Source organism: Telmatherina bonti (assembly GCF_933228915.1).
Source record: "Telmatherina bonti genome assembly, chromosome: 8".
Lineage (NCBI taxonomy): Eukaryota > Metazoa > Chordata > Actinopteri > Atheriniformes > Telmatherinidae > Telmatherina > Telmatherina bonti.
In genome coordinates this window covers 26,636,892-26,663,064 of record NC_136626.1, presented here as the reverse complement: position 1 = coordinate 26,663,064, position 26,173 = coordinate 26,636,892, and the positions used below count along the sequence as shown (strand labels likewise).

The 26,173-nt window shown below is 38.1% G+C and overlaps 1 protein-coding gene across 1 annotated transcript in view; it reads right to left on the bottom strand.

Annotated features, from left to right (window-relative positions):
• atp8b3 (ATPase phospholipid transporting 8B3) overlaps window positions 1-23,806 on the bottom strand; it is a gene marked incomplete at both ends in the record, with an annotated part of 33,714 nt that extends 9,908 nt beyond the window's left edge. The window contains 18 exons of the mRNA XM_079245669.1: window positions 96-320; window positions 396-479; window positions 577-800; window positions 904-1,090; window positions 2,997-3,109; window positions 3,265-3,453; window positions 4,684-4,820; window positions 4,911-5,104; window positions 5,184-5,272; window positions 6,242-6,400; window positions 6,591-6,682; window positions 8,336-8,406; window positions 8,534-8,606; window positions 9,211-9,272; window positions 9,842-9,940; window positions 10,225-10,338; window positions 22,442-22,545; window positions 23,767-23,806. Of these exons, the coding sequence (XP_079101795.1) occupies window positions 96-320; window positions 396-479; window positions 577-800; window positions 904-1,090; window positions 2,997-3,109; window positions 3,265-3,453; window positions 4,684-4,820; window positions 4,911-5,104; window positions 5,184-5,272; window positions 6,242-6,400; window positions 6,591-6,682; window positions 8,336-8,406; window positions 8,534-8,606; window positions 9,211-9,272; window positions 9,842-9,940; window positions 10,225-10,338; window positions 22,442-22,545; window positions 23,767-23,806 (2,256 nt within the window). The remainder of the gene's footprint in view (window positions 1-95; window positions 321-395; window positions 480-576; window positions 801-903; window positions 1,091-2,996; window positions 3,110-3,264; window positions 3,454-4,683; window positions 4,821-4,910; window positions 5,105-5,183; window positions 5,273-6,241; window positions 6,401-6,590; window positions 6,683-8,335; window positions 8,407-8,533; window positions 8,607-9,210; window positions 9,273-9,841; window positions 9,941-10,224; window positions 10,339-22,441; window positions 22,546-23,766) is intronic.
• Between the last annotated feature and the right edge of the window lie 2,367 nt (window positions 23,807-26,173).

The window sequence follows — 26,173 nt, the reverse complement described above, 5'->3', positions numbered from 1 at the left end:
ATTCCTGATTGTTTAAATATTTTAGATTTTGATGTGTTTTTTTTTTAAAGAAGTAACTACAGATCAGTAGTACCTTTGAAAAAGATTATCTTTACCTCAATTGTGACAGTGAAGGTGGCAGCCATGGCAACAGTGACAGCCATGGTCTGGTAGTCAAAGTCTGTGTCGTAGAAAACTCCAAACGGGATGAAGAAGAGGATCAGAGACATATAGATGGCATACAGGAGACTCAAGGTCAACTTCATTGGGCTGGAGAGATCCTGTCTCTGTCCACACTTGTACAGTTCAGGTAATTTCAGACTGCTTTCTGCACTAACATCCTGCAAAACAAAGACTTTGCCTTCAGCGTACAAATGTTTATCTGATTATTTTGGTGAATGATAAACTTGGCTCACCTGTTCGAAAATGGCCATGCACAAAACTGGTGATGCTGTGTAGAAGGCAGTGTAGAGAGCGATGAACCATGTCTCATACAGAGACTGTAGGAGATGATAAAAACCTGACGCTTCTCTCCATGTTCAACTTCAGATCATCATGTGACTTTCAAGCATTTATCTTTATCAGTGTGTTTCTAACCTGAGCACTGAAGCCATTGAAACAGCCAAACCAAACGTGTACAAGAGCAAAACCACAGGTCTTTAACAGGAAGTAGCGCAGGAAGAGGGAAATGCGGCGATAGGACCAGCGGCCATGGACGAGTAGCAGCCTCTGCAAAAACCTGAACTGGGACACGGCAAAGTCTGAGTTCTGCACAGCTTGACCTCCCTCCACTCCATACACTCCAACTCCAATGTGAGCAGCTGGTAATGCAAACGGAGGGAAAATATTCACACACAGCAATGACTGTATAACAATTTCCTAACAAAAGTGCATTTTCTCATCATTTGATTTCCCCAGACTTACTCTTGATCATATTCACATCGTTGGCACCATCACCGATGGACATGGTGATTGAGCTGGTGTGTTTCCTCACCAACTTGACGATCTCTGCCTTCTGTGCAGGTGTCACACGGCAGCACAACACTGACTCACACTGTTCTGCCAGGTTCATAAAGGAAGACCCCCACTCTGGTTTCTGCTCAAACTCTGCCTGGAGTAAAAACACCAGCAAGCAACTCAGCTTCAGTAATGACCTAAAAGTCTCCATGTAAGTTTACATTTCATATGTCTAATGCCACATATTAAATGACACAACAATGAAACAACATTCTAATAGCTTTTCATTGTAACTTGAAGCTGGCCATCTTAAAATACATTTTTGGAAGCGTTAGAATCTTTGACAACATATTTCCTAGTTTTTACTTAAAGTTCGATTTTTGGTAGCTGCCATATGATGATGTAAGTAAACAAGAAACAAGAATGAGTGAGAAACGAGTGAGTGTATGTCCTATATGCCTTCAGCTTACACAAGGGTCTTTTCAATGAATCCTTATTCTTACAACAGTTAAGTTTAACAATCAAACACATGATTTATCAGCCTATTAAGGATGGATGTGATCAGATCAGATCTGGTGACCTTCCAGCTTTAAGTAGACACACGACTATCATCAAACTGAGTCAATACCAAGTTCGTTAGCTGGAATATGTGACTTAAAGTGCTTCCAATCCTATTCACTTTGTATCAATGACTAATGAAAAGTGTGTAAAATATCTCAATAAGGAAACTCAATCTTTCCCTCCTTTGATGGAAAATACCAATCTGTACAAAGAAGTGTTCAGTCATGGGCTTCTACTGTAACAAAGACTGTCCCTAAAACAGTATCATGCACAAATTATTTGATGTATTTGCTCTCTTTCAAAAGTTATATATGTTCTGGTGTAAGGCATTGTTTACCAGCTCAGGTCCGGTGAGAACCACAGACATCTTTGCCTTTGCGGTTTCCCTCTGTGTGTCCCACAGCTCTGTCTGCCTAATCTTACAGAAACTGACCTGTGGGTCGGGTGACTGGAGTATCTGTCTGCACAAGCAAACAAACTATGAGTTTTTACATATGTTTTGAGCATCATTTGAATAAAAATGTATTATTGCTAACCTCAACTCCTGCCATTCTAGTAATTTGGTATCAGGATCCAGCAGTTTGCAAGAGTATCCAATATTCACAGCAGTTTCTACAAACACACATAAGGAGGGGACAGGAAAGAGGGAGAAAAAGACAAAGCCTTGTCTTACTCTGTTTTTTTTTTTTTTTTTAGCTGCAATGAATGAATGAATGAATGAATGTCATAATACCTTTTTTGTCTCCGGTCAATACCCACACTTTGACCCCAGCTTCTTGCAAAAGAGCAATCGTCTCAGGAACTCCCTCCTGCAACCGATCCTCTATTGCTGTCACCCCTAGAAGCTACAATTAAGTATTTTTTTTACAAGATGTTATAGATTCAGTGCCATGACTTTAACAAGTAAAACAGAGATGTAGCTTAAACGCTATGGATGTCAAAATAGCTAGTACATGGCACAAAAGAAATATAAACTTTTTAACGTCTGCATTGTTCTGCGCATGCAGAAAGCTTTCATTTTGGGAAAGCAAAAACCAAAATCCTTGTGGCAGTAACTTTACATAAGCTATGAACAATAATCATGCTGCAGCACTAACCAGTAGTGCTCCTCTAAATGGAGGACTGACAGTAAGCATATACAAACAAACTGAAGATGAGGCCACCTGCAGGTCTCTCTCCATCTCATCATATAGCTTCTCCAGCAGTGTGTCACGCTCACAGGTCGTCATGGCAGCAGACAGAACCAGAGTTGTACTCCACTCCTCCCATGACGTTTCAGGAACAGATCGAACCGCAACACACAGTGTCCTCAGACAGGCATCAGCAAACAACTGTCAGAAGATGAGATAATATGGTTTCAGGGAGGCTGCACATTATTCACTGAGGGGTTTTTAAGGCAGAACTGGAGAATCAATGAAAAGGCAACATAAAAAAAATTTCAATCATGACAGGGATAACACAGTAGGGATAAAACCAAGATGACTGGCATGATTCTTTACCTCCAGAGCTCTTTCAGTGCTTTCCTGATATGGATTGTCCTTCTGCAGTCTTTCCAGGATCACTATATCCGCCCCTTTACAGTACAGCTTTAATCCACCCCCTGGCTCTCGCACTGACAGAAAAAACAAACAAATAATCCCACAAAAGCATCATGGCTAAAAGCTACATTAGGTAGACTTCATTATGTGGAGCATCAGAAGTTTAAATGAAACTTATTGAGACCAACAGAAAATTATGATCAGTGTGTGTTAAGAGGGTGACTCTCACCAAGGACTGACATGCGTCTCCTTTTACTGGTGAAGTCCAGCAATGCAAGTAGCTGATATGTGCAAGTGATGCCCAGTTCTGAAACAACAATAGAATCTCTTGTCCTTGATAGAAAGACCCAGCCCAACTCCCTGGCTGCACCAACAAGAGCTTCCTCATCTGGGGATGCAGCCTGGTAAACTGGAGTGTCTGAGGTAATACAGCCAAGACATAAAGCAGAAGTAAACACATGCTCTCACAGGAATGGACCAGTATGGCAGCCACTATAATCTGTATGTTAACTACCTGAGGATACATTACTCACATAAATTACAGTGTAGACTTTTATAGTTCTTTTATGGGAACAGTCATCATTTTTTGTGAATCACAAACACAGTTGCTGAAAGAGTGATAAGACCCTTGTTTTTCCCCTAAATTTCATGTTCTATTTAATGTCCAGTACATTGAGAGGTACATTTGTTTGGAAAACAAGGGTGTGGATGCAGATCCTCACCTCCTTTCCACTCTGCCATGACAGTATGACATAAAGCCAGTGCAGAGACAAACTGCTTAGTATGTGGACACTGCTGTCTTCTCAGTTTCTCCACAAGACTGGGAGCTGACATGTGTAATCCACCACAGGAAAACGGATTCCAGCTTAAATCCATGGGCTACACAAATAAAGGGAAGAGCAGCAGTGCGTAAAATGGAGGAAAATAGCAAAATATATTGGAATTAAGCTGGAAACACACAGGTACAAAGCAGTTTAAAGGTGTGGATAGGATGTGGTACCTCTATGTCCTCTGCTCTGACTGAGGCATCGCCTATTAAGAAGAAATATCAAATGTAACCTCATTCCAAAAGAATTAGAAGTTGAGTAAAAATGCATTTTAAATACACATAACAGTATTTTTTTTGTCACATGATACAGACAAGAAAGCACATAAATATATCGGGTCAACCAGGAGGTTACTCAGACAGAAAACATGGTTGGTGTGATTTTAACAAGTGTCACCTACAGTTTGTCTTCTCTGGGCAGAGATGGTGTTAATTATTCAGTAGATATCTAGATGGGTGTTGCATGTAAAATGTGAGCATGTTAAGTATCTGTAGTTCTTCATCTTGAGGAATGAGAGGGACTTAAATAGAGATTTTCAATCCCAGGCTAAATTTATGTTGCTGTGAGCCATGTAGGAAACGACAGTATACACAGAAAATTACGCTAAAAGACGTAAATAAGTGCATTGGTTGTGTTCACTTTACAGTAGAAAATAGATTAAACTACTGTAGCTTTTAATATAAGACATTATTTAACCAGGCCATTGGGCAGTTCCGTTTAATTATATTTATAATGATTGTTGTTGTTACCGAATATTTCCCCAGCTACGCAGCATTGTCTGAAGAGTAAGAGATTCTGTGTTAGTGTCCCAGTTTTGTCACTCAGCAAGTAACCCACTTGGCCAAGCTCCTCATTCAGAGAGGTATTCCTGGCCTGGGCTGGTCTGTCTGCCTGCTGCCAATACATTTCCATATCCCAGCCAATAAACTGGCTGTGGATCGTGTGGATCACCTCAAACCTGCCGACACACATTCACAGAGCAGATAAACAAAATTAGAAAATGTAGGTGAATTTCTTCCTCCTTTGCATTACTGCAGATGGAACTAACGTGATGTAGAGTGCTATGGGCATAGCTGGGCTGAGAAGGATGATGTAGCTCCAGTAAGTGAGGAATGCTGTGTAAACTGGATTGCCGTTAACCACCAGAGCAGACAAAACCTCCGTCTGGCTCATGACCCGACCGGTAAACACACCACTGCCGATGGCAAGGAGCAGAGCTGCCAGCAGCACAGACAGGACAATCTAGAGATACAGAAAATATACAGTGTTTATAACAACTCTATGCCTCATACTGTCACCTGCCTGCCCTTCACCCACTCACCCCAATCACCACTCTGTTGAAAACTTTCTCCATCTGAGTGGTCTTCACTTTCAGTTTCCCGCAGTTTTTCAGGATTTTTGTGTCTTTGCCTGGAATAAAATAAAGTAACATTAGCAGCTCCTGCCGTAGTGGTCTAGCCAAGTGACTCTAAAGACCATTCTGCAGCCTGGGGGTGAGAGTTCAATGCTTTGTGTCAGTGAGACTCTGCAGATGTGCCCTTGAGCAATATGCTGAATCCTTTTCCACCCTCAAGGGATGTCTGACCCTGATGCTGAGGTTAGGGGAAGAGATTTTTTTCTTGTAGAGATCAATAAAGTATCACACTCTGTTTTTCAGAAATGTCTTAATTTCATGTAAACTGTTTAAGGATGTTTAACCCCGTTTATAAAAATGACAAAAGTATTAAAGGGCAGGAAACTGACCTCAACTAAGTCTGAAAACAGTAAAGTGTAAACTTTTAACCTGGGAAATTTATTGTAGGTGATGTGAAGTGTGAGGCTGGTAATTGTGCTAAATGGGGGTCAAAACCAATAGACAATTTATGATAAATGGTATAAAACTCATCACTGGACGAATTTGGTCTATTGATCTACTAAACCAGAACTGAAAGGGTCACATGGCACCTTTGCCTGGTCCAGTAATATCCAATCAATGATTACTTAAAGGAGAAGAGGAGCCTGTAATCTTCCACATATTAACACAACCCTTATTTAAGACACAGGCATGAGAGTTATGCACTGAGAGCTATATTTAGTAGTACCCAGTATTTCACATAACAAAATTTGTCATTGGAGTGAAAAGCAAAGTACACGGTGTTGCGAGGATATGAGGTTTGGTAACATTTTTTAACAGTTCAACCCCTAAGAAGACGTTTCCATTACTTTTACACTACAATTACATCAAGCTTAATAGACCAGTTTGACAGTGGCCAGAACCCATTTTATCAACATATCCTCACGCCTCCCTGTAACATTCCTCAGGCGTAAAAATTCCACAGAAATCCGTGATCATATCTGCTTCATTTAAAAAAAAAAAAAAAAACAGCCCATCACTAGTACCAGTATATATGGTCAGGCCATAGGCCAAGTCTGTGTTGCGTAGGACTGTTCCTCTCAGGAGGATGTGCTCATTGTCCAAATAAAAATGCTCTCCTCGCCACCGCAGCTGACCTCTGAAGGTGTACAGGCGGTCGTTGGGTTCCTCACAGAGCACAACACCTGTGAGAGAAAAAAACATAGACATACATATATATATATATGTGTGTGTATGTATGTAGGGATATAGATATAGATATAGATATATATTGGTATGAGCAAATTTACTTTTGCTCTACTTCAACATTTGTACAGCTGGACACCGAAGTCTTATTACAAAAGGTTTACAAGCTTTCACAAAACATTTATTCACCATCAAAGGCACCAAGAGCCTCCTCTGAGGGGTGAGAGGTCAGCTTATCGTGTGTAGCACTCAGTGCCTGCCGGTACTTCAGGTTGCTCTCTCTGAATGACAAAAACTTAATATTTAATGTCAAACTGATCATATAAATTGTACTGGTTAAAAAGTCAAAGCAAAGTGTAGGAAAAATGCAAAAAGGTGATGATGAACTCTTAATCAAGTCTGAAAATGAGCTAGAGGTGAAAAGGTCTTTCAACACTAAAATTATAGCAACAGCTACAAAGACATTTTCCACAATTTTTATAATTCGCACACTAAATAAATAACAAAAAAAATTTGTATGTTTGTGTTTTGTGTGCACATATTTTGATTATTACCTTATCTTAAGAGAAAAGACTAAAAACTGATCTTTGTTCCTGAAAACTTTATATGATCATAAAATAAAACCAAAACAAGACAAAAAAATAGCCTTTAATATTGCTTAGGCTATGTCCATTTTTCTTGTTTTGACTGATGGAAATACATTAATAAACTGCAATAGTAATCTAACCCACTTATCTTCCCCTTAATTTAGCACACACTACAATTATAAATCACCAATCTGATGATAATATGATATTATATTGGGTTAATGGATAACATTCAATGTTTGCCAATATCTTAAAATCAGTCTTAATCCCATTTCAAATAGATTCAATATAGGAGCCAACGATTGAGAGGAAACAATTTCACAAAATCAAAATCACAAATAGGAATTAGAATATTATTTAACTGTTTTATTTCTAAGCTCAGGTATTATTCCTTTTAATAAAAAACACTATTCTTATAAAAAGACAGACGCAGAAAAAAAAAAAAAGACATGCCATGGAACTCAGAATACATCCAAATATAGTCTTGTCTTTAAAACTTTTGATAACTTTTACTGCTGTTGATCCTCTGACCTCACATCCAGTCCTTACACTGACCCCACTGGTTACTTACATAATGCATGTAAACATGAAGTAAAAAAAAAAAAAAAAACCCCACAAAAAAGTAAGTATATTTTCAGCCTTAGACAGCTGTCACAATTTTAGTGCACATCACAAAATATTCACTTCAAACAGTAAGTAGGATTCAGGAGAAAGTCATTAGTCCCCGCTAGCTGAAGTCTAATTCTAAGCAGCTTCAGTGAACGAATTGCTAAAGGGCAAAGCCAGAGAGATACCACACCAGAAAAACTTTTACATGACTCAGCAATGTCAACAAATATAAAAAAAAAACTTTTATCATAGTTGAACTCTTAGGTTAAGCACATATGTGTCTATGTTTATCTTCAGTCTATGGTTAAACAGCTTCTCAAGCCTAGCTTGTGCAAACTTCTCAAAGCATGCAAGCTTTTCTTTTCACTGGTTTCCCACGATGCACACACACATATTAACTGTAAAACCCCACCCAGCAAATCAGGATTAGATCATCCACTAGTTTACACACCACATACAAACCATGTGAAGTCATTTCTTTTACACTCTTCAATCACCGCCTTGATGACTGGTTTAATTTTATGATAACTCTTGTAACACACTAAAAGCCCTTTATGGACATGTTAAAAAGCTAAAATATAACAAGAAACATAAAATTCATTTAACTGGAGGGGAAATTTTATATCTTACAAAAAAAAAAAAAATGCACTACCATTGTTATAAAGTGAAGTGAAAACATCTCAAAAAAGTTTCATGAACAGATTGAGTAAGCGGACTATATCTTTTTTTTTTTTTTACCCATCAATATCAGCTGTTTCCACATAACACAGACTGTGAGGTTCTGAACTGCATAGAAGGAGAAGATCTGCCTATGAGGGAAAAAAAGTATTTTTAATCAGGCGTTGCATGTCAGTATGCTGAAAATATGCAGGACCTGAATACAATCTCATCCTCATCTCATTGTTTCTATTTGTTAATATATTTTCAGTGACTCACAGGAACGACTTGGTCCTTGTGGATCCGCAGCACATCTCCTACACACAGGTCTTTCCACTGTGCTGTGGTGAAACTGAGAGAGAGAGAGGGGATGGAAGAGGAGTGGAGAATTAAAAAAAAATAATAATTTACTTGGAAAATTTTACCACTTTGTTTCTATAATTATCAGCAACAGTAGATTCCACATTGAAAAACACAACCAGTATCACATCTAAGCCAACTCAAAAAGAAAACCAGTCATTGTAAATACTGATTTCTAGTTTGGTAGCAGTAAAACCATAAGACTGCTATATGGCAGTATTTTGGAAAACAAAAAAGGTTTGGTGAACTGTAAAGCATCAACATTTAAATAGCTGTGTTTCTCATTCATTTAGTACCTTTTGCAGGTCAATTATGAAAAAGGACTTCAGTTTTACTCTAATGTTAAACAAATAAAAATGTAAGACTGTCAGAAACAAATCCAGGTAAAATACATTTGAAAAGAATATATAGTCAAGACCATAGTCAGCCTACTGATGTACATGGAATATGCTTTGTGATTTTTACCCTGCTTTAATTCATCAAAAGACCATCCAGGGATTCACCCATTCACACTTCATTAGAGATTCATTAGTGGACTGTTTCACTGTGAAGCTGCACTGACTCCTTAGAGAGTCACCCACTGTCTTTGTCCTCACCTTTGGGAGATGAGTATGTCACAGGGTCGGGAGTTAATCTGCGAGTCACAGCGTCTTCTTGCCTGAATCAAAGATAAGATAAAAAAAAAAGAGTGGGAAAAAAACTGAGATAAAAGAGACAGGTGACAAAGATGGAGGGATGAGATTGATGGACAGGAAGCATTTGAAAGAGTGTGAGGGAGGCCATGAAAGGCTGAGCGGGAGAAAGAAGGAAGAGGAGGTGCCATTATGGGGCTCTACAGTGACACCAGCTGGAAGATTTACACCCTCCGCTAAATGATTAGTCAATAGAGAGGGGTCAAGCAAGCGTTTCACCCAGAGCTATTAACGACCATAACTCAGTGATGCACTTAACCAGAGAATTCTCCATGCAAAACATCCCGCCTGCATTTAAAAGAAAAAGCTCTAATGATAGGAAAGAAAATTAATGCTACGAGGATGACCAGTTTTGTCAATGAGGAAAGGACGTGGAGTCAATGAGGACAGTGAAGGAGAGAAAAGTGCCATGAGCATAAATGCATGCATTAGGCTGGTCATATAGTGTTTGGGTTGAGTTCATACATCTGTGGTGTGACGAGATCCATGCAGCTGAGGCTGAGAGGAAGCACAAAGAAGCGACTGACCGCCTTACCATGTCATTGACGAGATCCTTAAGCCCCCTCACAGAAAGCACAAGGAGCAGAGGGATCATGGTAATGTACCAGGGTATTGATGAGATGGCAGGAACACACTGGAAACCACATAAAAACCATAAATAAAAATGGAGGGAAAACAAAAGAATCAGAAATGCTGTAGTCTTTTTATTTCCAAAGTATTATAATCTAAGTTAAAAAAAAACTGAAAGGGAGAAAATGTATCATCATCAATAACAGATCACGTCACAGAAAATATTCTGAATTGTCTAAACTCCTGAAACTTGTTTTATCTCATAGAATCCACAGATTACACAACTAAGGCTACAGTGGAGCCCAAAACTGCAAATGATCCTCTTGATGTTTCAAGTCTTCTTCTGACCTGCAGTACCACCATGAGGAGGAAGTAGAGATTAGCTGCTCGCTGGAACTGTTCAAACAGTGTCAGGGGCAGGAAAGTCAAGGGGGAGTACTTGTAACTGCGCACCACATTGTCCTAGCAACCAAAAAGAAGGGCAACAGAGGGTTGGAGAGAGACAGAAAGAAGCTCATAGGACACAAATACACCACAAAATTAACTTATTCAGAGATTATAAACTAAGCAAAGCTCTTATATCCAAAGACTCCGGTAAACTAGTCCAGATCAGAGTCCAAACTCCATGGAGAAGCAGCATTTAGCTGTTATCCTGCTAACAAGTGCAACAAAATACAAGATTAAACTTTCACCAAATGTATGCACCTTTAAGTTCAGGTTGAAAACATTTTATTCTATATGCTAGTGGATGAAATGTGCACAGCAACTTTTAACTTATCTTGCTTTTAATTTTTAATTCAGTTTGATTTTATTGTGATATTTGCTATTTTTTGCTGCCTTTTTAATGCTTTCTTTACACCATATGTAATGCCTTTACTGTTCTTTGTAAAACACTTATTGTACGTGAAATGTGCTATAAAGATAAACTTGCCTATTAACCTGTGTCTAAATCGATCTGCAGACCAACAGGTGTTGGCATACCTTGTGGAAGCAATGACTTACCGCACATCGCCCCCAGTGGAAGCACAGAAAGGACTTCTTCTTTTTGTGTGTGTGGAATTGGCGGCTGTTTGCCCTCACCTCCCACGTCAGGCCTGTCTGACAAACTCATAGTTCTCAGAGTCCATTTGCATGCAGTGACTAGTATGACAATCATCAGCAGAAAACAGATGAATGAAGGTGAATGCTTCTGTGTGTTCTAAAAGGCAAAAATATGTGAAGAGAGTAGCATCATCTTTGACCGAAGAGCAAAGATTCCTCTACTTGCATCAGGAGACATTTTTACACAGCATCCTTTTCCACATGAAATAGCAAGTAGGCACAGGTGCTTCTTTTATATTCATGAAAGCTATTTTCTTACTGAGTTTACTCACCAAAATTGCTGCTGTGAAGAAGAGCTACTGCCCGCTGAATACACTTTAAGTGAACGATTTTGGATGAGCACACTAATACACACAACTCTAAAAATGTGTGCTAATGGATAGCAGTGATAAACTTTTTATTTAAGAGCAAAATACTTGCATTTGTTTCCCTCTAAATTAATATTTTTGATTAAAGAAAGATAAAATTTAAGACAATTATTTAAGTAAGTCAATGTATACGTACCAGACTCAACACCTTTTTTGTCCATGATGCTGTGCAGATTCAGACTCTGGCTATGCAACATCAAGTAGAAAACACAGTGGCGTGGGTGCCCATGTCTACCAACTGAGACACTATCAGCTTTGTAACTCATTACACTCTGTTGCCATACTTACCTGCACACAGTTCAGCAGACAGAGGATTATAAGTCACTGCCTGTTGTCATTCTGCAGGCCGATCACATTGAAAAACAAACAGAAAGTTACTATGGGAAACTGAAGGCTACTCTAATCTTATTCACTGTGATGAAATACAAAGAAATATGTCAATTTTCCCACTTGAATCTTTACTGGAATATGGGTACCGACTTCAGAGGCTGATCAGATTCAAGCATTTTCATAAAACCTGCATGTTTTCCAAAACAGTCTAAAGAGACGCCTACCTATAAAAATCTTATCTGCTAAAGGTTATGAACAAATAAATAGCAGGTCACATTTGCCAAACAGTTTTCAAAAACTAAAAAGCTAAGAAGGACATTAAGATGATCTGTTGAAGATGTTAATTGTTGCTTTTTAAAAAAAAAAAAGAAAAAAAAAAGATAAGTAGCGTAATAAAAATAAACCATTAAGAGACTTCTGCCGTTACCTTGACTTCGCTGCTACCGTCGCCAAGTCATTGTGAAGCACTTCCACCTAAGTGAAACAGCTGATCAATGAATCACAAAACTCCTCTGACCACGACCAGCGCTGAACGTGGATGTTCATATAAATATCCTGCAGCTGCTTTCCATTATACAAATCATTTCCCATTCATCTCCCGCTTTATGCTGAGGTAATATGATCCTGCCACACCTCTCTTTTTCTCCCAGGTGCATACTGCAGTAACACAGTCTGTACTCCCAAAGCGTCTCACCTGAGGAGAGAAACAGTGATGGAGGAGGAGCAGCAAGACTACAAGCTTATTACACATAAGATCACTGTTTATTTAATAGACTTACAGCAGACTTTCACTTGAGAATTGATTAGAAACTTCGAAAATAGTTGTGATTCACTGGCTATAAACCACGAATTTAGGAGTCTTAAGTTTCCAGTGGTAAAGACTAATTTTTTTTAACCTAAATTCCTGTTTGTGTCCCAGAAAGTCTTTGTGACAGTATAATAATGTGGCTCTTGTTGAGTAACAGCAGTGGGAGTATTGGTTTACAGCTGTGTGAAAGTTTTAATCAGACAAGTCATGTAAAGCTAACTCTAAACTGTTCTGCTAAACTTTTTTTTTGTATTTACAGTTTGTTTCTCAAGTACCGTTTTCAACATATTTAGTGATAAAGTCTTATTTTCATTATTGTTTTCTGTTTATGCAAAAAATACAATGAAAACTATTAAACTATAACTATCACCTCACCATTGTGTTGTTATGAATGTCAAGTTTTTCATTAATTCATTTTCTATACAGCTTAGTCCTATTCAGGGTTGGGGGGAAGCTGCAACCTATCCCAGAAATTAGCAGGCGAGAGGCAGAATACACCCTAAACAGGCCGCCAGTACATTTCGGTATGCCCATGTTTTTCTGTTTTAAGCATTGGATAAGAGAACATTGTTTGATTGGGATAAGTTCTTCCTGACTACTTAATGGTACACTTCCATAAATCACTTAATGAGCTCAGAAGAAAACAAATGTAAGCAATGCACATATGGTTCACTCAATCTTTGATGTCAAATAAAAGTCAATAGCATTAATTTAAGGCCTTCATCAGGAGCATCTGTCCATCCTCATGAATTTAATGCCACCTGGTGGAAGCAAGCATCCACTGCAGTTCAAGAATCAGAGGAAGGTCAACAAGTGTTAGCTTGTGAGCAATGTCAACTTTGAACAAAAGGCAGTTTACTGAATTGATGTTCACTCGATGTCAGTTAAATGTACTATGTGGTTTCATATCTCTTTGTCTCATTTCTCTTCCTTTAGTGAGGTCGGCCCACTAAGGCCACACATAAACAGCTGAAGGTGTGTGTATCTAATATCTTATACGTGTCTGCACATAAATGTGAATGCATATCTAGGTCAATCTTTCCTATCTATTTTTACAGTTGGGTGCTGCAGCAGAGTGGTTAGGGTGATGCACTAGTGGTGTGGCATGGCTGCTCTTAGGGCTCCAACGCCAAACTCCCCACCCACACAGTTCAACCGTTGGGTGACACGGCTGCCTACATCCCAACCATATATACAAAGGAAATTTGTCACTTCAAGCCCGAGAGACTGGCTCAATGTGCACTGTGTCTCAAGCATTGTTACGAACTGCAAAGCACAAAGTCCATATTCAACAAAATTGAAACAGAATTGTTCTCAAAGCAAAGCAAGAAACAAACTATTCTATTGATGAGAGACAAGATTCTGAGATATCTGACATCTGCAGAGCTGAATGCATGATAATTATGTAGAGTTAGATTTTAGGCCCTTGATATCTAAGAAGAATACAATCAAATAGCAAGTCAAAACAACTAGTATATTTATGGTCATCTTAACACCACTCTTACCAGACTATGAAGCAAACATTACAGACACCTCATATTTATTTTACTAATTACTTTGTGCATGAAAGCACTCAAAGACTAAACCAAACATTTTAACATCTAGCATCACACAAACATCTAGCTGTAAGTGAGAAACGCAACAGGAGGAGATGATAAGTTTAATTTCCTCATACTGTGTAATTACAACATGGAAAACATACAGCTAAACATAAAGTAATTTTAACACTTCAGTGTCTACCACAAAAAGCTACATGCTTGATGATGCCATAACAAAGTGGTGTCCAAAATAGGTCCTTGAGGGCCGCTGTCCTACAGGTTGTCAATGTTTCCGTGCTTCAGCACAACTAAGTCAAATTGAATTGATCCAATGGGCTTTAAAGTTCTGCACAATGACTCATTAATTTGACTGCTGTTAAAACAGTGAACAACAGTCTGAAATATATATAATATCACTTGTTCGGTTGGAGAGAAAATCTTTGCTATGTTCAAAATACCTAAACTATATAGGGGGGAAATGGAACTGAAATACTTTATACCTCAGGTAAATTAGTTTAGCAGTGGGATAAAATTTAAATATACATATAAACTCTGAAGCAAAAGAAAATCAACATAGTTAACATAACAGAAAAAGAAAATATGGAAAAATGCCTAAAACATCACGTCAAAAATCTTGGTCTAAAAATCAAGATAAATACAGAAAAACTGGCTGAATTTAAAAAAAAAAAAAAAAAAAAAAAAAAAAAAAGAATAAATAATGCGAGATCTAAAAATGTATGTGAAATTAATGCCACAACTCTTTCAGTTCAATAACGGCAGTGTGAACAAAGCTGTTTCTGTAACATTCAGTTTTATTGTTGTGGATTTACACCTGGCTACTTATTCAAACTGAATGACGAGGAACCAAAAGTATTGATTGAACTGGTAATCATTTAATTAATTAATTCTTTCATTTATTGGGATCCCCAGAGTAGTTGCCAGTCTTCCTGGGATCCTCACAATAATGCAACAACAATAAAAAGATCCAAAAGGTTCAAATAAATAATGATAAGGAAGAACAATAAACAAATTAATTACAAATAAATAAGATTATCTGTGACCCTGAATTGAACCAAGTAGTAAAGAAAACTAATCAATGAACACAATATTTTCGAAAAATACCCAAAAAATAGATATCAAGAATGATGAGTAAATACAGTTACATTAAATCTACCAATTTATGTAAAACTGATTCATTTTTTTGTGTTTAAGTAACTTTTTACAAGATAATTTGTTTCTGGTGTCTAAAATTAAATGGGAGCACATTGTAAGCCAAAGAATCTCTATAATGAATAGTTCTCATCATAATAATTCTTTTTTTTTGGCCCCACCAAATGATGCCGGCTTACTGGCCGAGTGTTTAGTCCATGTCAAAACCATGGAAATTATCTGTTCATAAAAAATATGGTGCATCATTCCAGATAACATCATGCGTGAACGTCAAAAGAAATATCCTCAATAGTAAACCATTAAACTTGTTTATGCATCTCAACTGCATTGGCATGGACAGAACAATAGAGAACTAACTGGGCTGCACACTTCTGTGTGATTTGAGGTATTTTGGGATGTTTCACAGCAGCACTTGACCAAACAACCAGACAGTCCTGCAAATGTGACAGAACACGTGACCGAACAACGTCACGCATTATAGCAGATGGAGCATCAACAGGGCAGTTTCTAGAAATGATCTATGATCTAATCAGACCCAGACAATAAATTATCTAATTTCACCCCCAATAAGCCCACTAGTCACCTGCTCCCCCTGATACCTCATCTACAAACAAATTCAGCGCAGTGACATCAGTGAGAACTACCTACTACCAAATACAATGGATTTAGTTTTGACAATGTGTAATACCAGCAGGCCTATTCTCACCCATTTGGTTATGTTATTCAGCTCAACCTGAGGTTTCTCCCTCAGCAAGTGATGTTGGTGATGTACAGTCATCAAATCAGCATTTTTAACAGCCCAATGTAAATCATGAATGGAAACTGAAAATAATTGGTGTCCTGAACAACATTTCCCTCAGAAGACATATTCCCATGGCTGAAAAGCTACCATTAAAAGACACTTGTTGTGTTCTGCCAGTGAGGTCACTCTTTATCCAAGATGAAGATAAAGGAGAAAAGCCATTACATTTTAACTTTGCAATGAAAATGCCATGTTGATGACATAAAAAGCAGCAGTAATATCCAGGAGCACTGCACCTTCTAGCTTCTCGTATCCATAGATTTGAACAATTTATTAATCATGTGCACTAGTGCTGTGCTCGTAGAGTGACCGGGTCTATATGCATACTTAGCGTTTGTAAATGACTAATTTCTATTAAAATAAATAAAATGTGATTAAAAATGATTTTATCAAGAATTTAGGTAATGGTATAATTTTAGACACCCTCAATGGCTTCAGACAGATCCCACTAAGCATACATCTGCAAAAGTATGGCATATCGGCTATTAAAGTCGCCCAACAGCAGCGTTAAACATGTTTCCATCCACACTATCTACAACAGAGAATGTGTGATCTGAAAGGAAAAGCAACATCTTCGTCCACAGTGTCTTGGATAATTGTTTTGAATCTAAAAGAACATGTTTTGTGCATCATAACATTTAATTATCTAGCATGTTAAATTGACATGTGATTTTATATTAGATCTCAAGCTGTCAATCTTATTGATAAAGTTGTTAAACTAATTGGAAATTCTATATGGCTTGGTAATGAACTGACCAGCACAATAAACATATATTTGTGAATAATATTTCTTTTGATTCACATACTTTCATTAAATGTTTTCCATAGTTTTTACTGTCATTTACAGAATTGTACATTTTGGTTTTTTTTTTTTTAATGATTTAGCTTGCTGACTTAAATCTTCATCTTACAGTAAAAACATCTGTTTGAGCAGAACCCAGGACAACTGTCTATGATCCAAAGTTTCTTTATGGATACACAAGAACATTGTAGATGAAGAACCAACAGCTCAGTCCTCCAACAATTAGGCTTTCAGAAAAAAACTCCTAATAGATTTAGAATGAACTGTGCCATCCTGTGTGAAAATCTCTAAAAGAAAAAAAAAGTGCTCAATAACCTGTGGAACACTTGCAGGAATTCTCTTTTTCGAACAATTCAGGTGGGAAAAATTACAAAACATATATGTATGGGTTCTCTCCGGTACTCCAGCTTCCTCCCACCCACAAGACATGCATGTTGGGTTAATTATATGGTTATTTGGTCACTTATCACATGTAAGTCGCTTTGGATAAAAGTGTCTGCCAAATGAGAATAGAATAAAATAAATACGTATGAAATTTCTGTATCTACCATTGTTTGAGCACAATACAATGTCTGCCTTATACAAGTCTTGCACTGAAAACAGAAACCACAACTTTCAAAGTGAACACATTCATCCTCTCTGCAGTTTATCACAGTGTTAAAAATATTGACCACATTTCCACTACATGCCTGATGTCAACATGTGTATTCTCATCATTTATTATATCTCACAGGATCTCAACACTACATGATCCTCACACTACCCATGTCTTCAGTATGGTGGTGTGAAAAAGCTCTGGTTTCAGGGAAGCTACACAATGCTGTTTCTTCAACAGTGGCTAATAACTACTGTTGTCATGTGATCCTGCACTAAAGTCACCTGTCAGTGAAGAGGTGATATCTTCTGTGCTAGCTGAAGCTCAACTTCCTGTAAAATGGTTTACAGCTCAGCTGTGAGTTATGGAGCAGGAATCAAGCCAGCATGTAAACCTCAACAATCATGCAAATGACCTCTTTAAAAGGGTTGCAGAAAAAATTGGTTTTAAAGTGACCCCCAAACAGGTGTTAAATGGGTTAAGATGAAACCAAGCAAAGCTTGTAGCTCAGGACAGCAGCTTGTACAAAGTAGTGCAAGGGGCAAAGTGGTTAGATGGGAGTGTGTATTTGAAGAATGGGGGATAGTTCAGTTCAATCAGGTACACTGATGTTTGTACAGCAACAATTCAAGGCAAAATTCATCTCCAAACACTTTAGGAGATGTAGTCCAATCAAATCCAACTGTGATCTGATATCAATATAATATATTTATACATGGAGAGTAAAGAGTAAAGCTTGGTGCATTATGCCCATTAGCAAACTAAGGGAAATATCTACTAAAGGTTTGCAAGTACTAAAATGGGTGCAAAGTTGTTGCACACGTAAAAAGAAATGTTCAAACTGATTTACTAACAGCGCACACAACGTTTGTGTCTTTCAAAAGGTGCAAAATAGTGCATCTGCATCCAGTGAGTCCATCTGTCGCAATGAATGTGCAATACAAAGCCTTCACATGCTATTTTGCATGTGCTGGGTGGAGAAAACATAAATGTATTAATTTAGCACCCACAATTTGATCTATCATACCTAATAGCTATTTTGCTCATAGAAACTCATAATAATCATTAAAACAAATGGCTTATCCAGAATTTTAGAGCTGTTAGAGAAAATTCAGATGGATTTGGAGAGGAGTCACGCATATCAGCAAATGACAGATATTGTGTGTCACAGCTAGGATCCCCCAAATGTGCTGTCCAAGTCCTAAATGCCATCTGTTGCCGGATGGTTCATGGCTATTAGGTTTTCACACATTCTGCGGTCTATAACTGAGGACAAACAAGGCTTTTTTTTGTGGTGTCTGGATAAGCAATCTATCAGAGAATCTATTTGATTAACATAACTTAAATTGTTTAATCCCAATTACATATTTCAGCCTCTGTGATAGCTTGTTGAGACTGACAGACAAGAGGACAAATATAGAAACAAGTCCTTCATCTGAGGCCATGAGGAGATGATTGGTCATTTTCACCAGATGTGACGTGATCTGCTTTCAGATTATTTCCCTGTAAATGGGCACAACGTTGAATTGACACATTTTCTTCTCAAGAATAGTAGATAGATATTGGACGCAGGAGTAATCTAACACTCCTTGATTAAAAAGACTTTTTTTGGGTGACTGTTTAATTACAGCAGCCTTTAAGGTCAATGGTATATAGGCTGTTAATATAATAGAGAATAAATCAGGTTCTACAAACGACTCTGAATCCGTTGCATTTGAGATATTGTCAGTAGTGGATGTCATAGATTTTCTCTCTAGTAGAAACCTTTCTATTTGTGAAGAAGCTGATAAAGACATCACAGCTGTCAGTTAAAGGAAAACATAAACTATGACTCAGTCAGTCTGGCTGCAGAACTTAAATTAAACTTTGTTCATGTTCTCCACAACAAATGCTGAATATAAAATGCTCTGAGGGGCTTTCTGATGTCTTATTAAATGTTCTGTCCAGACTAAATCATGTCCCTCTAAAGTGGTTGATTGCCATTTTCTTTCCAGCCTTCTGGAAGAATTATACTACTGATCACGTGCTTTTTAATAGGAGCAACATTGTTTGTGAATGTACACATTAAAAGTTCTGTCAGCAAGAAAATCACGTAATTTCCCTCTATGTGTGGTGGCACATGACAATGAGGAAAATAATATTGGAATTTCATTGTTAAATGTGCTGATGATGTTCAGCAAAAGACATGTACTAAAATCTAATTTTTTCTTAGATGCTTTTATGTAATGTAAACTTAAAGGTTATCAAACAATATAACCCTGCCAGTTAAAACAGGATTGTGGAGAAATAAATGTTGTTATTCCAATTTTAATGCCATGATGTGAACAGGATTTAAGGTATGATCAGAGGAATAAGTAGGTCTGTGCATATTTTGAGAAAATTCACTTAACTCTAATAAAGATAAAATGCAATATTTAGGCTGCCATTTTCAACACTAAAATGAAAGTTAAAGTAATAAACACGAAGGTTTAAAGGAAAAAAATAGTCAGATCCCTGTGATGAGTCACCTGGTGGTGTAACTGCCTTCAGTGAAACGTGTGGGTGTCCAGACAGATGTTTGTAATGAGTCAAGCGTGGTTTTGAGGGTGTTGTTACAAGTACCTAACCCTGTGGGCAGTATTAAAAAAAATTATATATAGTCATTGTTATGGCACGTTATTCATTTTTAATTGTTTTACTGTAACTAGAACTGTGTGTATAAAATCCTGCTAATCTTCCTCTTGAATGTCACATTTCAACAAAGCTTAAATGTATCATTTTCAATGTGTAAAAAATTTAAAGGGGGTTATTATTTTAGCTAGGCACCTAAATATATAATATTTTGAGCCATACAATATGTTTATTTGTATTCATTCAGTTATCTTAGCAAAAAATAGATGCACTGCGCAAGATTTGACCTCCCCCAATTTCCCAACTGGGGAAAAAAAATTATTAGAAAGCTCCAATTAACTTTTGTTTTAATGTCAGGATACAGTATTTGTAACATGCAGTCATTCACAGTATCCAGAATTTAACTGAATGTAAACTCAGTTTATTCTTACAGCCCCAATTTAAAACAGAAAAAAAAACCTCACCCAACACTGCAGTAGCATAACATCTCATTGTTCAACCAGAATTTGTCACTAGTCAGCCAATGTGGTTGTGTTGGTCTCACTGGCACGCACAATACGCACAGGCTGATTATCCACAAGTGCTCAGTGGGGATGAGGTGGACTGCAGCCAGGCAGGTCCATTTCATCCTCTCAGTCCCAAGTTCTGGAAGTAGACTTTGATAAATCTCAATCTATAGCGGTGAATGCTGTTATCTGGAGCAAAGGATTCAGTCCCAGACTATGAAGATAAAGGATTACCGTTGGTTGCAGAATTTCATCTCCATATCTCTCTGCATTGAAACCACCTCCAATGACAAGTCTTGATTTTCCACTGTGGGGGATGTCACCACACACAATCGCACTGCTTCCACTAAAACCTGTTCGATCGGCGCCGCAATCAGCAGAATTTTCTTCCTACAGCCACAGGAAGGGAAATAGGGATAAGTAGGGAGACTCTAGACTCATTACTGAACATGTTTCTCCGCGTGTGTCCAGTGCACATTTTTCTGACCATCCCTAAAAGGCCTGATGGTGAGGGGCAGTCATAGCACAAAGGGAAATGAAAAGTCTTTCCAGCAGTATGTACATACATTAGTTAAACAAAGAAAAAAAGTTCAAAGTATGTTAGGAAACTGAGTTTGATGGTGATGAGTCCACGAGAAAGAGCTCAAAATGGTTTTACCAGATTACTGAGAAAGCATTTGTCACAGGGTGGAAGTGAGCATTGTGGTTTGTTGCTTTTTGTTTGACTTGTTTAATATTTGTTTGATATGGTTTTATTAGTGATTGCATGTGTTCATGTTTGCTTTGGTTTTATGGTGTGACTTTCATTTAGTTTTGAACGGATTTTTAAATTGGCAACATGTCAAAACTCTTTTTCACTGTTGGTCATTGAATGATTCTTGTTCAAAATGTAAAGTAGATGAGTAGACTTACTCCTGTCACAAACTCTGGCTTTTAATCAAATTTCTCATTTATGGTATGGCTTTATCCCTAACAATGTCCGAGCTACAGCCTTTCGAATTCTTGATACAAAAATTGTAGTGTTTCATTCATTTTCCATACCAACTTGATCCTATTCCTGACGTCAACCCTGCGTTTAAGCTGGAATCGTCAGTTAAACTTGCATGCATGCTTTTGGACTGAGGAAGCCAGTGTTCCTGGAGAACACATACATAAGCAGGAAAAATAGGTTAATTCCACACAGAAATGCTCCATTTGAGATTTAAACCCAAAGTCTTCTTACTATTAAAAAAAGAAATAAAAACAATTCAACCACCAAGACACAAAAGCTAAAGCACCGAATTCCGGCCAACATATTTGTGGATAGATTATATGAGAGGGATTCCTGATGGAGAAGGTGGATGGACTTAGTGGCCAGATAATGGCCCTGCATCGTTAGGATGAGCTAAACCTTTTCTGATAGATTTATTATTAACTTCTAAACCAACTGTCACCTTGTGAAAAAAAACCAGGAAGAAGCCTGCAGCAGTCAAATAGACCGTTATCTTTATTCATACATGAAATATTTTTTCATACATTTCCACTCATTATGACTCTTACAGTCAATCCAATCTTTTCTATGCTTATCAAACTTGTCTAATTTCAGCCCACTTGTGTCAACTCTCCATTGTCTACACTATCTGCATTGTTCACCCAAATGTTTCAAAGGATGTCAATATTTCATAAAATGCACAAGAAGTAGAGATGAAGGAGCTGTAAGTGAGAATACATCTGGGTTTTGGGGTAAGTCTATATCTGTAACATATAAAGATATGTTACAGATATTTCCATTGTTGTTAATCAACATGGCACACAGAGTCTTCTAACAAAACTAGTAACACAAAGTGGAAGGCTGCACCTAAACAGTGGTGCAGCCATGTACCTCACAGATTTCAGTTCAGAATGACAACTAATAAAAATAAGTGTGTGTTAGCTACTCTGTGAAATAAATCCTGCCTTGCTTCCTCTTTCCTTGTGTCTGTCCAGCACCTTGTTGCATTTCCAAAACTGCACATGCTGGAATCCTCTCCTCACCTCCTCTCCTTGCATCTTAGCTCCTCCTGCCACACAAGCAAACAGAAAATGAGTTCAGACAGGATGACAGGAAGGAGACAGGATGAGTTGACAGGATTTAAAAAAAAAAAAGAGCTGCCATTGCTTCAGAGTGTAATTTCGAGCATACATTTTATATGATGTGTGACATAGCTGAATCCTCTAATCATCATGATTTGTAGGTACAATGTGACGCCTAGAAAGTGCAACCAGTAAGAGACTGGATACACACTGGACAGGTCACCAGTCTAAGAGATCATGTGCATAAAAATATGCCTGTAAACCTTAATAAACTTAATAAATGTTTTGACGAGAAGGAAATTTAGCTGCCACAAAGTAAGAAATATAACGCCTGTTGCTAAAGTTCGGACAAAAATGTGTTGATTTATGGGGTACAGCTAGCTTTCTGTGTACGGTTTCTGCATTTTGACTCCCCTTTAACACAAAAGTAAAGTCAGTAACAAGTCATATTCTGTTTGTCTGTGATTGTATTTATCTCATTTTAAAACCTGGTAAGGATTGGTTACATTTATGAGTAATTTGCTGAAACATCAGGCCTTAAAAAAGTGCATTTTCTTTTTCAGCTGGCTGTGTTTACCTGCTGACTGTATAATTATGAACTACTTGAACAGATACTACTTGAGATAAATCATCCACATGAAGAAATCATGTGCAACATGCAATCAGGATGTGGGTGATGCCACACGGTGAGAAAGTGGCAGTGTCTTGTTTTATGCAGGCCCCACGATGATATGCCACGAACCTTTCTAAAGTGTACACTGTAGTTGTGCAGTATAATTAAAAGCTGCCGATTCTGCCACGATTGTGTAATTCAGTCACAGACATTTGAATAACTTTTATCCATAAATATATCAGACATGCAATTCAAAAGGCAGTCTTTGGTGTTTAAGGATGTCAGAATCCATAAAAATCTGTCTAAGTTTTGTTTTGACTGTAGTGTTAGTGTGAGCATGCTCTGGTTTGCCTTTTACAAGCAAAGAAACTCATCTTAAATATTTGAGAGTAAATAAATAGATAGATAAATAAATAAATAAATAAATACTGTTATGTGACTATCTCTTTTAAAAATCTGGGGCCATTTTCTTCTGACTGTTGGAACATGGCTGAGTGTGGCTTGTGTGGTTGCAATGAGTCAGATCAAAAAATCTACTGGAGTTTTCTATAAACACAGATCTGGTAGGACACCCCCTGATGTGGGCAGCCCCCACTCTGAACAGAAGGTATATTTGGGGGGAGGGTTACGATCATGCCTTAGGTGAAGCACAACTCAAGTGAGCATTTTGGTTGAATGGTGAGATTTTTTCAGCTCTTTAGTTCTTATATGTGATAACTGTAGCCTCTGTGACTTTGAGCAAGTGGATATCACTGCAGGACCCGTGTTAAAAGCCTACTGTATGTATTCTTAAAAAGGTACCGTGTCTACTCAGAGGCAGTAATCTACATATGTTGGCATATTATGATATGCATGTGTGTCACTTTTAAAACTGATATAGGTGAAACTGTGGTTAGTTTGCAGATGTGATTTGGAAAAAAAAATATATATATGGACGGAGCAACTGAATGACGTAGCTGGTTTTATACTGTGTAATACAGGTAATTTATTCATTTTACTTTAATTTACTCTGGAAAATAGCTTATGTAACAATCACACCTTATGAAGTTTCTGTTGCATAATTTTTACTTAAGTTTAAAGATCTTTTTTTATGCTGTGTATTTGCTTTAAAATTAATTAAATATGTTTAAAATTACACAACTTGGCACTTCTTTCATCGAAAAGAAAGCGGCATGTTGGCAAACTGCTTGTTAAATGTACTTTCCCAGAGATCCTTGGTCCCATTACTGAAGAGTAAAAAAAGAGGGAGAGAAAAGAAATAAATCGTTTGGTCCAAAATATTGTTGGTATAAACACCCCAACAAGCTTGGATGTGTCACTTTAACGTTATTTTCCATTCTTCAGTTTGCTATTTTGTAATTTGCACGTGAATGTACGACCAATTATGGCTATTATTGGTGTCTAAGGATGTGTACATATTTGTAAATGTATTTCTGAATAAATTAAGCTATATAATATCGATGTATCAAGTCACAGATGCGCACAAGAAGCCGATCGTTTACAGAAAGTTGAAGCAACACAGGAAGTAGAACAGTATATCCAAACTGACTCATTTCAGTATCACCTGTTGTTTAATCGTGGCTGCACTCTTGCTCTCCAAGTGAAGTTACCGGATCAATTTCCACACAGGAAAGAACACTAGCAGCAGCGCAACCCGATTGGCTGCTTCCACTTTACGCACCGCCCTGCTGCTGTCTTCTCTGCAAAGGTGGGCACAACCCATGCGAGGCAAGTATGCAACACCCAGAAACTTGTGAAGACAATTAAGTCACTTATCTAGTAAGCATCTGTGGATAAAGTTATGTGTAGCTGTGCGTGTTACTGAATTACATCCTATCATCTAAAACATATAAGAAGTGTCATCCTCTTCCACTCAGGTCAGTGCGACGCGTTCAACATATTGTTTATTAGTCAGGCTCTGGTAGTCTTTGCTCGTAACTTAAAATAATGTCATTGGCCGTAAGGAATCACTTAAATAGTCTATCACAAAGCACAGTTAGTCTAAAGTTTACGCGTAAATGTCCAATTTTCCCAAATCAATTTAATCTTCTCATAGCCATAGGTCCAATTTGCAGAAGTGATGAGAGCCTGCATGTTTTAAGGGGTGTTATTTGAGCAGAATCAGTCGTTCAATTTGCATAACAATAGATGCTAAGTGACTCTTTTGAATACATTTGAGCAGCATTTACTGTTAAAGTTCAGCGGTGGCACTCAGATTTTTTCTTTTTAGATTTTATAAGCAACATTACATGTCACCATCTGAAGCCACGACTGTAAGATGGCTTAACGTTTTCATCAAATAGTCACCCTCCAAACTAACGAGTTAAGCACTGAAACTGCATCTAAAGATGTGGAATTAACACTTTTCTTTTCTCCACTTTAAAGCCATGTCAGCTATGAGAAGCACCGGAGGTACTGGGTCGGCCACTCCTTGCCAAACATCCTCCTCCTCAGTGGAGAGCAGGAATCGAAGTCCAAACGGAGAACTCCTCCCTGTGACTCGGTCCTCTGTGGTGGCACGGCGTTTTGTGCGTTTGCGGGCCTGCAACAGACACTTAAGCTCCGTTAGACGCCGCAAGAGGGAAATGATCCCCGCTGACAAGAAGGATGCCACGTACTGGGACAAGCGGCGCAAGAACAACGAGGCAGCCAAGCGGTCCCGGGAGAAGAGAAGATTCAACGACCTGCTCCTGGAGGGCCAGCTGCTGGCTCTAAGCGAGGAGAACGCCCAGCTGAGGGCTCAGGTGCTCAACCTGCACTACCATGCCAGCCTGAACATAGAAAAAAGCAAAACTGCTCCTCCCAGTGCAGCATCACCTGCGTCTGTTCTGGCCTCCCCTCTGTCCTTCTCATCCATACCGTACCATGCCCCTGCTTTTTTCCAGGCAGGGCTTTGGGGTGCAAGAGGGGGCAGCTCGGCTGCTGTTTTTGGCATGAGACATCAGGAAACAGCCGTGCAACAGTTAGATGCTAAGATCCCGCATTTTAACGCAACTGGTGGA